The sequence below is a fragment of the Camelina sativa genome, chromosome 2 (genome assembly GCF_030686135.1).
Source record: "Camelina sativa cultivar CO46 ecotype springtype chromosome 2, ASM3068613v1".
NCBI classification, from domain to species: domain Eukaryota; kingdom Viridiplantae; phylum Streptophyta; class Magnoliopsida; order Brassicales; family Brassicaceae; genus Camelina; species Camelina sativa.
In genome coordinates, this window is record NC_141881.1 from 5218221 (window position 1) to 5230407 (window position 12187).

Here is a 12187-nt window from a genome sequence, read left to right on the forward strand (position 1 = left end):
TGTAGTTGTCTTTTATTGATAACAAATACAAATTCGATCATTCTTTTTGTCTAAACTGAATGTAGAGTGTGGATCTTGAAAATTAATGACATTCCTTAAAAAATTCTTTACAAACATGTTAGTAAACTTAGTTTTTGAAATCAACCCCGCACGTATGTGCGGGTCCGAATCTAGTATAGGGTAAATAATCAAACGGGAATCCCATTATAATCGTATATCAATTTTCCATCTCATGATGCATCAATTTTCCAGATAATATCTTACCATATTCAATTTCTAATCATCTGAAATTTCTTCCCCACTAAACTCGCATGTTAATTTGCGACTTACTTGAAGTCATATTCAATTTCTTCAACAATATACAAATCTCGGATGCTATCTTTCTATACCCGCAAATATAGTAATTGGTTTAACCTTCTTTAACTTCCTTCCACTCTATTCCTAATTTTCTGCCAAATTAGCAAACCAGAATCATCAATCAATCATATACAATCTTCATCATCGCATTTAGATTGGCAATCATGATATATAATGAACGTAAACAACTCAATCCTACCAAAACAAAATCAAACCTTCCAAAACAACTAAGATCTCAAATAATCTCAACATTCGATACGCAATCATAACAAATCCCAATTGCAGGCTATATAAACAGTGCCTCACCAACAATCATCGACAGCCAAACACATCCACAATCACACCAAGCTGAAAACTATACTATCAAAATGGCAGCATCTTTTGCTTTCCTCCGCGACATCCGTCCATACAAAACTGCATGGAGAATCCAGGTCAAAGTCCATCATAATTGGCGCCAGTATACAACTACCACAGGAGAAACCCTTGAACTCATTTTGGCTGACGAGACTATGAGTATCACTTTCAAATAGTCTATTCTTTTCATAAGTTTCTCTTCCCTCACTATTTCATATTATATTTTGTAGGGAATGAAAATACACGGGTCCGTGAAAAAAGACTTGGTTAACCGTTATGTCAACCACCTTCCCATTGGCTCATGGAGGTTCATCGAGACCTTTTCACTCACTCATGCGGTTGGTCAGTTCCGTCCGACCACTCATTTGTACAAACTTAGTTTTGTCAACAGCACTTATGTTGCTGTTAGTGATCCTAAGTCCGACTCAAACTTCCTAAGCTTGACAAAGTTTGCAAGAGTTGAGGATCCAAAGGTTAACACTAACATGTTGATTGGTAACTGTTTTTGATTTCTTATTATATTTTTGAAGTATCTATTATTTAAAACCATTAACTTCCTCTATTGGTTTCTATATGGTACAAAATTTGCAGATGTAATCGGTCAAGTGCTCAACATTGGTGATATGGAGACAGTTGAAGTTAACAACAAGCCAACCCATAAACTCGTGTTTGAGATGCGGGACGAAAGGTTACATTTGTCTGCCTAATTCTAAGCCTTTATTCAAAAAAAGACGAACTAACATCAGATTTTAAATGACAGGGACGAGAGGCTTTCATGTATCTTGTGGGGCTCATTTGCTGACAAAGTTTTTGGAGCCTGCCAGGCATCACAGGGTATCATTGTGGTTTGCGTCCTCCGGTTTGTCAAAGTGAAAACATACAAAGGTAATATTCGGCTCCCACATTCCTAAAGAAAAAATACAAATGAAAATTTAATTGTCTTTATATCAAATATGTAAAAAAAATATGTAACAGGAAGTAGATATCTGTCTAATTCTTATGATGCATCACAAGTACATATCAACCCTGCTTTGATAGAAGTTTATAATTTCACCAAATCGTAAGTACTTATATCGTTCAACTAAAACTGATATATAATAAAACTTATATGTACCTATAACACTTTGCATTTGATGTCATTCAGCCTTCCAAATGATGGACTGTCTCTCTCTTTCCGTGAATCTGTCCCAAAGTTGCAGATTGTGGCTGTCAAATCAGAAGACACCACTCAGTATCCAAGGAAAACCATTGCATAGCTTATCGATTCAGTTGAGGTTTGTATCTATGTTTACATATTCAAAATTTCTTTTATATATCAATCAACCGATCGAACTAAGGAATGACATTTGAATATCACTAATTTTAGGTCGGGAAAGTAAGGGTAATGAGCATCATCTATGCAATTGATACCGACTGGGCTTGGTATTATTTTAGTTGTCGTTCCTGCAATAAAAAAGTGACTCATATACGCACTAGATTCCATGCTGTTGAGAGTAAGCCACAAAAACCAAAGTTTTGGTGTGATGTTTGCAGGTCACCTGTGACCAATGTCGTTCCAAGGTAATATATTAAACAAATAAATCGGTTGATGGTATATTGGGTATCTCTAGATTTTAATTTACAATTCCTTCTGTTCTTGGCATTGAAGGTACATGATTTACGTTAAGGTCATGGACAATACATCAGAGACCAAATTTCTGTTATTTGACAGCATTGCTTCTGAGGTTATTGGAAAATCTGCAACTTCTATTCTTGGTGGTTCATTGGATGAGGTAATCAAAGTGTTCATAATCTATACACATTCTTTCATACTACTTTTTAATTTAAAATCTAAATGTTTCTCGCTTTAAGATTACAAATGCTGAAGATTTACCTGAGGCTATCAAGAACGTCATTGGCAAAATATTTGTCTTTCTGGTTTGTGTGGAACGAGAAAATATTTGGGATGGTAAAGATTCCTACAGGGTAACCAAAATTCTTTCCAAAGATGGACTCCTAGCCGAGCAAATCACCGAAGAATCAAATGAAATTCTGAACCCATCTTCATTTGTCTCCGGTGATCAGGTAAGAGTACTAAACAAAGTTTATTTACAATATATAATTTGTGGCAGAAACCTATATACTAACTCTTTCTCTTTTATATGTTCCTAGGTACACCTTGCTTTGACTTATAGTCAAGAAACTTCTGAATCAACTACTCCCTCCTCTAAACGTGTCTACGCATCAAATTCTGATACACCTGAACAATCATCCTCTTCAAAGAAGGTGTGTGCTGAATCGATTCAAACTGCGGATTCCATCAAGAAGTTTGATGTAAAGGTGTCAACACTTGAGTTTGGAGAAAAGGAAATGGAAGAGGGTATTGATCTAGCTAAGACTACGGAGACCCCTATGTGCAAGATGAAAGATAATCATGTTGGAAACATGAAGTAAGACCTATTAAACAAAGGGGGTTCAAATCAAAGTTGAAAAGAAGTAAGACCAACAAGTTTCGGGATGGTGATTTGTGTTTGCTGCACTTTTCTCTCCTAATGAGATATTGGAACATTTTCATTTAAATTTCTAATAAGGCTCTCTCTGTAAGCCATTTTCAGTTTAATAATTCAATAATCACTATCAGCTTATCTATATTTATGTTTTCAGTAGAAATAAAACACCACATGGTTATTGTTGACCCACTGTTTTTAAATCTAAACATAGCAAACGCTGTGAACAAGTTTTAATATTTATTGGTGGTATTAAGTATGAATAAGTTTTAATTATTCATCTATATATATAGATTCTCCGATAACTATTAACTTTTTTTCCTGCAACTATTGAAAAAATAAGATTCTCTTTAAATTTCCATTCAATACCAAAATAACATTACTAATGTTTTGTTAATTTTAATATTTATTGAAGGTATTACGTATGAACAAGTTTTAATTACTCATCTATATATATTCACCAATAACTATTATGGACTAATATGTCATTGGAAAGTTTCAAATAAAGGAGCTTCAAACAAACCTGCGTTCGTAATAAGATGGGTACTTTGTCAATAAGAGTGAATTGGAATCCATGACAAATTCGTAAGGTCTGTTAAGTATACAAAGAACACATAGTTAGTATTTAAAATAAATTATAGATATTTACAGAATAAAAAAAAACAATACTTCTAAATCTACGTTCTTAAATATGATAGATTCTAACTGAAAATGATCAGGTCCCGTAATTTATTTAACAAATTACGGGAAGACAATTACTATAATTATTCATTTTTAGAATCACCCATGGATTTTCAGTCTAAACCTGTTTGATTGACCAAAATTTTCTGCAAAATCTATTCAATAAATCCCATAATTTTAAGTGTTCACGTTAGGTGGCACCTAAAAAACTTACATATAATACTCACATGGGAAAAAATTATCAACCTCTAAACCTCTTTGCCGCTAAACAACATGAAGAAGAAGCTGGATTTCACAGCTCCATCTCAAGGAAATTCCAGAAATTCTAAAAAAGAGAAGCCGTATAGAATCAAGAGGTTTAGAAACAAGTTCCTATCAAACACTCAATACAACAAATCAAAATGGCTCTGAACCAATTACTTCAGCTTTCAATAGAGTTTTCAGAGATATTACTAATGTACCTTTGACGCTGGATAGAAATGTTGTGTCACCTATCAACAACCATTCTCCAACTTCTGCACAACAACAAGAATTTGAAAGTGGTTAGTTTTCAACACTCACTAAATATTGGCTCCAGAAAGCCACATTTGATTATTAGCGTCAAGTTATATTCCCTAACATAAATGATGACTGATTTACTTCCCTCAACCTCAAATCAGGTCAAACTCCAATGTCAACCATCACTTCACAGCAAAACATTGACTATATGAATACTATGATGAAGGACATCACCAATATGCAGTCATTGCATTGTACAACTCCTGAAACCAGTACTCTCCCGAGAAATCATTGGCTGAGTTGTTCTGCACCAAATGGTGAGTATTAGTCAATATTTATCATACTTAACAAAGAAGGCTGCGTTTTTAACCATTGAAACATCAAATTACGGATCTTTTTATAGGTCTACGATATAAGGATTCTGTTTCCTATGGTGAAGTACCGCAACCATCATTCCGGATTGACAAATTCAAAAATTTGATCAAAAAAATTTGGAGTCAGAATTCCAATATGCTTCATGCTCAAATCCGGACATATGTATGGCTTTCATCTTCTTAAATAGATAGAAATTAAAAAAAGTTTATCAATGGTATTTACTGATATTATGTTTATGTAAGTAGGTGAAACAAATGATGAAAGGGTAGATAACTACAATAATAGTAGCAGTGACAATGACTACTACGAAGAAGAGAACTATAATGACTTCTTCTCTGACGAGAATACTGATGAGCAGAGCTACTACTACAGTACCGAGGAAGACACTGAGGATGACTTATTACTCCAAGAACAAGTAGATATTGGTGATGTTCATTCTCGCAATCTAGACAAAACGAATTGCAAAAGAAACACCATTCCAAACAAAAGATCATGCAAAGCTTCAAATACCAAACGCAAAGGTTCTGGGCATAACAAATTCACGGGAGGTAAAATTTTACAAGCTCAAAATATTGATGTACTATAGTCAACTGCTTATAATTTAATTATTGATAACTTAGATGTTTTCTTTTATAGGTTATCTAGATCATGGTGATCCTACATACAAGTGCAAGTATTGTGGTGCAATGATGTAGTTTGACGAACGATTAAACAAGAAAAGGAGTACAAAACACCGGCGTTCAGTCTATGTTGTGGTCAAGGGTCTGTCAAATTGCATTTATTAATTGATTCACTGGAACCACTAAAAAAACTTCTAACTGGTGATTATGCACTCAGTAGAAATTTCCAACAGCATCTAAGACTTTATAACATGATCTTCGCAATGACTTCTCTTGGAGGAAAGATTGATCGCTCTATTCCAAAAGGCATCGGACCTAATATGTTTCGCTTACAAGGAGGAAACTATCACCGCATAGGTAGCTTAAAACCAGATTTGGGTGATTATGCTAAGTACTCGCAGCTATATATAGTTGACACAGAGAATGAAGTTGAGAACATAGCAAGTGTGATTGGGTAACTTTTCTTACCTAAGTTTGACAAATTATCTTAACAAAATTAGTATATCTAATCGTTTTCTTTGTTCTTTTTTTAGGAAGAGCAGCAACACATGTATGGCTAAAGGCAAGCAGAAATTAAAGAAGGAAATCATTGAATTATTAATGAAGATGCTCAACGACGTCAATCCATATGTCAAGAACTTTCGAATTGCAAAAGATAGGTTTCAAACACAACAAAATCAACCTTTTCATATGAGAATAGTTGCTGATCGAGTTGGTGTTGATGGAAGGACTTATAGTATGCCTACAGCTTCTGAGGTTGCAGCACTTATCCTAGGAGATTTTAAAAAAGAAATGCCTTCACGTGACATTATTCTTGAAGAAAAGTCTACAGGTCACCTAAAGAGGATTAGTGAAGTGCATATCTCATATTTGACTCTACAATATCCCCTAATTCTATGCTATGGTAAAGATGGATTCAGGCTTGGGATTAAAAAATGTTTTAAAGGAGTAAACAACAAACCGAAGAAAAAGAAGTGTATTAGTATGCGACAGTGGTTCGCCTTCAGGATTCAAGAAAGAGAGAACGAGTGTCACACTCTACTACGGTCAAAGAGGCTTTTCCAACAGTTTTTGTGTGATGTTTATACTACCATTGAAACAAATAGGCTGAATTATATCAAGTTCAACTCGTCTAAGAAGCGTTGTGAGAATTTCAACACCATCAAACAAGCTGCTGAATCAGGAACCACTACTATGAGTCAACAAGGAAACCAGATAAATATCCCCACTTCTTTCACTGGTGGACCACGGTATATGGTTCAAAGCTATTATGACGCAATGGCCATATGTAAACACTATGGCTTCCCAGATTTATTCATAACTTTTACATGCAATCCTAAATGGCTAGAGATAACAAGGTATGTAACAAAACGTGGGTTGACTGCTGATGATCGACCAGACATAGTAGCCAGGATCTTCAAGATCAAGTTGGATTCTCTAATGAGAGATTTAACAGATAAGCGTTTGCTTGGGAAGACTGTTGCAGGTAGTTCACTCAATTACTACCTATCTAAAATTGAATTTGTAATTATTGTTTATGACTTTTCTAATTTGGATAAAGTCTAATCCCACGTTTTTCATTGCAGCCATGTATACTATTGAGTTTCAAAAAAGAGGGTTACCACATGCTCACATACTTTTATTCATGGATCAAGCAAGTAAACTACCTACAGCTGAGGATATTGATAGGATGATTTGTGCTGAAATCCCAGATGAAGATGAAGATCCAAAACTTTATGAAGTTATTAAGGAGTGTATGATACATGGACCATGTGGTGCCGCTAATACAAGTTCTCCATGTATGGTAGCTGGAAAGTGCTCTAAGCTTTATCTGAAACAGTATGAAGACATTACCAGAATTGGTAGTGATGGTTATCCTGTTTATAGGAGGCATCCATCTAAACGATATATTGAGAAAGGTGGCATTAAGTGTGACAGCAGGTATGTGGTGCCGTATAATGCTAAGTTATCAGTTCGATATAGAGCTCACATCAACGTTGAATGGTGCAATCAAACAGGTTCTATCAAATATTTAATCAAATATATGAACAAAGGTCCAGACCGGGTTGTTGTGGTTGTCGACCCAGTTGACAAGAACCAAAGTGGAACTACTGAAACAGCTACAACTCAAGCAGATACGTCTCCAAGTGATAAAAAAAAAAAATGAAATAAAAGATTGGTTTGACTGCAGGTTATTTGAATTCTCTCCTTTTGTTATATATTCAACACTTTTTGGTCTCAAGTATAACTATTTTGGGTTTTTTTTGGTTAACTTCAGGTATGTATCAGCTTCATAAGCTATCTGGAGGATTTTTAAGTTTCCAATACAGTACCGGTCCACATCAGTTCAGAGACTATCTTTCCATGATGAAGGAAAGCAGCCAGCCTATTTTGGTGAAGATGATGAAATCGACACTGTTTTGGATCGAGTAGCAAATGAAGATTCAATGTTTATGGCTTGGATGACTTTGTGTAGGGAAAATGCTGTTGGTAAAGATGGAAAACGTGCGAGAGATGTCACATATGCACAAATCCCTGCATATTTTACTTGGGATGGAAGTAACAAGCGGTTTAAAAAGAGGGCTAGAGGATTTTCTCTAGGTCGAATTAACTATGTTCCAAGGAGGCTAGAAGCTGAATATTATTTGCGAGTTCTCTTAAACCATATCAAGGTACCTACATGTTTTGATGACATAAAAACCTACAATGGTGTTCTCTACCCTTCTTACAAAGAAACTTGCTTTGCACGGGGAATTTTAAATGATGATCAAATCTTCATTGATAGCCTGGTCGAAGCAAGTCAATGGTGTTTTGGGGATTACTTGAGAAATTTTTTTCCAATGATGCTGCTCTCTTATTCATTGGCTAGACTAGAACACATTTGGAACACATGTTGGGATTTGTTGTCAGAAGGGATTGAGAAAAAAAAAAAGAGGAATATAACAATCCAGGTATTTCCGCTTAAGTTTGTCAACGCTATTGGTCTATATAACTTATATTACTATACAAAATAACACAATGTTTGACAAAAAATTTGTAATTTTATTACGCAGCTCTTACTCTAACAGAAGATGATGTGAAGAACTATACACTACAAGAGATAGAGAAGATTATGTTGTTCAATGGTGGGTCTCTAATGGAAATAGACAACTTTCCAAAGCCAACAAGAGAAGGTATTGATAATTCCAACCGCTTGATAGTTGATGAGATGAGGTACAATTGTGATGATCTGAAAGCGAAGCATGATACATGGTTAGAGAGGATGACTGTTGAGCAGAGGAGTATATATAATGACATTACTGCTGCTGTATTTGGAAATCGAGGGGGTGTATTTTTTGTTTATGGCTTTCGAGGAACTGGTAAAACTTTTATGTGGAAGACACTATCCGCTGCTATACGATCAAGAGGATTGATTGTTCTCAATGTGGCTTCCAGTGGCATTGCTTCTTTGTTGTTAGAAGGTGGTCGGACAGCACATTCTCGGTTTGCAATTCCTATCAATGTTAATGATTATACCCTTTGTCGAATAAAGCCTAATTCTGATCTTGCCAATTTGATAAAGCAAGCATCTTTGATTATTTGGGATGAAGCACCGATGATGAGCAAGTATTGCTTTGAGTCTTTGGATAGAAGCTTTGCTGATATTATGGGTAATGTAGACAACCAAGTTTTTGCGGGAAAGGTTGTTGTTTTCGGCGGTGATTTCAGGCAAGTGCTTCCGGTAATCAACGGTGCGGGTCGGACCGAAATTGTTATGTCAGCTCTTAACGCTTCTTATCTTTGAGATCATTGCAAAGTTCTTAAATTAACTAAAAAGATGCGTCTACTCTCCAACGAACTGAGTGTTAATGAAGCTAACGACATCAAAGAATTTTCAGATTGGCTATTAGCAGTTGGAGATGGTAGGATTTCTGAACCTAACGACGGTGAAGCCATCATTGATATTCCCAACAAATTTTTCTTATTACGGAAGCAGAGAATAGAAGCTATCAGTATGGAGATTTATGGGAATCCAGCATTTTTGAAAGATGAAAAAGATCCCAAATTCTTTCAGACAAGAGCCATCTAATGCTACAACCCTTTTTTGTGTTCTCGATCGACAGCTGAAGAGAAAGTGTATTTGAGTGCTGATAGCATTGACCCTACCGATTCAGATTCACTTTCCAATCCTATTATTACGCCTGATTTCTTAAACAATATTAAGTTATCTGGTTTGCCTCATCATACTTTGCGGTTGAAAATTGGGGCTCCGGTTATGTTGCTTCGTAATATCGACCCTAAAGGTGGGCTGTGTAATGGAACAAGACTTCAAATAACACAGATGGCTAATCATGTACTCGAAGCAAGAGTAACAACGGTGATAAAGGAGGTGATATTGTTTTGATTCCTAAAATTGATCTAACTCCATCAGATACAAAGTTGCCTTTCAAAATGCGTCGAAGACAGTTTCCACTATCGGTTGCATTTGCCATGACTATAAAAAAAAGTCAAGGTCAATCGCTAGAGAAGGTGGGACTGTATTTGCCAAAACCTGTGTTCTCGCATGGTCAGCTATATGTTGCCTTATCTAGGGTTACTTCTAAGAAAGGATTGAAGATTCTAATTGTCAACAAAGAAGGAAAGATAGAAAGACAGACTACTAACGTCGTTTTCAAAGAGGTATTTCAGAATCTGGAATAACAACGAAGATGATTTCATTGAGTCTAAAGTCTGAAAGGTATGTGGATGTTTCATTTTGTTTTTGACTTTAAGTTGTTTATCATTACTTGGTTATCCAAATTTTCAAAAGTGTTTTTTTTTTCCAGAATAAAGCACACAGTAATATGTTTAGATAATTAAATTTAGTTGTTTCATTGTCTTTCATTTTTTTTATTTCATATTTTCAGAGAAGTCAACACAAGATTACGGGTTCAAATTTGGTTTTAGTCAACTAAGAGTAACATTGTCTACAATATGAACAGAATGGAAGGTCATGAATTACTAACCCTTTCTTAGCATCTCTGGTGTATACTAACAATGCCACAAAGTCCTGATTTATAATAGAAACCTTTAGTTCAGATATAACCTGCACAACAAATATATCATAACTCAGTTTTAGCAAATGTTTTTTTTTTTAAAAACAGAACAAGTAGTAAGATAGACAAGAAACTCTTATCTTCTCTCTGTATCTTCTACCCGCGGGACTATTCTTCAATAGTGGTAAAAGCTGATGAAAAAAATAATATAATCACCACTTAGTATCTTCTCTTAGTTTTTTCCCTAAATAAGATGACAATATTATGTTTAGATGATTCACTTTGATTATTTGATTGTCTTTCTTATTTTGCTTTCATATTTTCAGAGAAGTCAACACAAGATTACGAGTTCAAAACAGAAAACTAATAGTAACACTATCTACAATATGAAAAAGATTGAAAGTTAAAAATATTACTAACCCTTTCTTAAATCTCTGGTGTATACTAACAATGCTACAAACTCATGATTTCTCATAGAAACCGTTAGTTCACATATAACTTGCACAACAAATATATCATAACTCAGTTTTAGCAAATGTTTTTTAAAAAAACCCAAAACAAGTAGTAAGAAAATAGTTTATAGACTCTTATCTTCTCTTAGTATCTTCTATCAGCGTGACCATTCTTCAATAGTTTTAAAATCTGAAGAAAAACGTTAATTCAATAGTAAATTAATATGCTAAATATGATTTCATACAAAACAACAAAGAAGATAACAAATTGGTGATAGTTTTAAACACCCTTCATGAACTCACCCTTCATGAACTATATTCTTTTCACATTTTGAGTCGGACAATTAATCAGAGGCGAAGGCAGATCGAATTAGACAAATTGAGACTTGCCCATGAAGGAATTAACAATCATTATCAGCAATTAGACAAAATTAACTACGAATTCACGAAATCATGTATTTCTTTGCTAAAATAGAAAGCAAACTAAACCAAAAACTGATCTATTTCAAAGTACCAGCTCTGACCAATTTTGAATTATGTGCAAAAAAGCAAATTCGAAGGAGGAATACCTGTTATCCGGAATTAATCCTCAGATTATCGAACAGAGATTTCAATCAGAGTAATATCGCTTGAATTGAATAATGAATCGTATGAGAAAATGGAAAAGAACCGACCAACAAGAACATATTTTTTTTTTTGTTTTCCTTTTTCCGTAGAAAGAAATAATGTAGTTTATGAAACATACATATGTAGACCGTCTAATTATATTGGGCTTCCGAACAATTTATGGTCCTCAACAGATTAAACAACTGTTCCAAAAAACCATTTTAATTATTTAACAGATAACCAATTTAAATAAAAACCTAATACATGTTAAACAAATCTATTTCTATTTATAACTAAAACCAAAACTGGATTGATAACGTTTTCAATGGTAGTAAAATATAAGTTAATCAAAAAACTATATGAGAAAAATAGTCAACATGCTTAAATATATATCTTGAGACATACAAGTTTAAATAAAAAATAATAATATAAGAAAAATAATTTATAGACAGCATAATTTGGTATTCCGTACTCACGTTGTCATGCACAAAAATCATATAAAATAATTAAATTGTATAATTGTACACAACAGCCAACTTTAATTAAAATAATATATTAATTTAAAAAATATAGATCCGCGGTGGACCGCGGGTTAAAATCTAGTTGGTTGCATTTTATATTTCTTTCATTTTTAAATGTATAAGATGATTATCTATACTATCAAAAGGGAAGCATTTTTAATAAAAAGACTTAGGGTCATACATTATTACAATGAAATGCCACTGAAATCAGAATAAAGATAT

The 12187-nt window shown here is 34.2% G+C and overlaps 1 protein-coding gene and 1 long non-coding RNA gene across 17 annotated transcripts; one reads left to right on the top strand and one right to left on the bottom strand.

Moving 5' to 3' along the window:
- The first annotated feature begins 807 nt into the window (after window positions 1–807).
- On the top strand, window positions 808–3385 carry LOC104751038 (uncharacterized). 3 transcript variants are annotated; one of them, XM_087480778.1, is made up of 6 exons: window positions 808–1206; window positions 1303–1399; window positions 1472–1596; window positions 1687–1771; window positions 1856–1985; window positions 2078–2217. In XM_087480778.1, the coding sequence occupies exons 1-5, from the start codon at window positions 945–947 to the stop codon at window positions 1965–1967; spliced, it is 681 nt and encodes a 226-aa protein (XP_087336904.1). In that variant the 5' UTR covers window positions 808–944; the 3' UTR covers window positions 1968–1985; window positions 2078–2217. The 3 variants fall into 3 exon arrangements, with proteins under 3 accessions (XP_087336904.1, XP_087336906.1, XP_010471217.2); XM_087480780.1 differs by lacking the exon at window positions 1687–1771 and having other exon boundaries at window positions 2078–2234; XM_010472915.3 differs by lacking the exons at window positions 808–1206; window positions 1303–1399; window positions 1472–1596; window positions 1687–1771 and adding exons at window positions 2360–2483; window positions 2563–2775; window positions 2863–3385 and having other exon boundaries at window positions 2078–2271.
- On the bottom strand, window positions 1248–11594 carry LOC104722598 (uncharacterized). 14 transcript variants are annotated; one of them, XR_015577714.1, is made up of 8 exons: window positions 11408–11594; window positions 10807–11028; window positions 10357–10577; window positions 4528–4681; window positions 4340–4393; window positions 3721–3789; window positions 1826–1917; window positions 1248–1618 (listed from the first exon to the last, which is right to left on the bottom strand). It is a non-coding gene; the product is annotated as an uncharacterized LOC104722598 (long non-coding RNA). The 14 variants fall into 14 exon arrangements; XR_015577718.1 differs by lacking the exon at window positions 10807–11028 and adding an exon at window positions 4125–4203 and having other exon boundaries at window positions 11408–11591; XR_015577716.1 differs by lacking the exon at window positions 10807–11028 and adding an exon at window positions 4106–4203 and having other exon boundaries at window positions 11408–11591.
- Window positions 11595–12187: the final 593 nt, after the last annotated feature.

Coding starts and splice junctions, on each gene's coding strand:
- LOC104751038 (XM_010472915.3), top strand. CDS start 2,096: ATGAGCATCATCTATGCAATTGATACCGACTGGGCTTGGTATTATTTT. Junction 2,484..2,562: donor TTGGTGGTTCATTGGATGAG/GTAATCAAAGTG, acceptor TCTCGCTTTAAG/ATTACAAATGCTGAAGATTT. Junction 2,776..2,862: donor CATTTGTCTCCGGTGATCAG/GTAAGAGTACTA, acceptor ATATGTTCCTAG/GTACACCTTGCTTTGACTTA.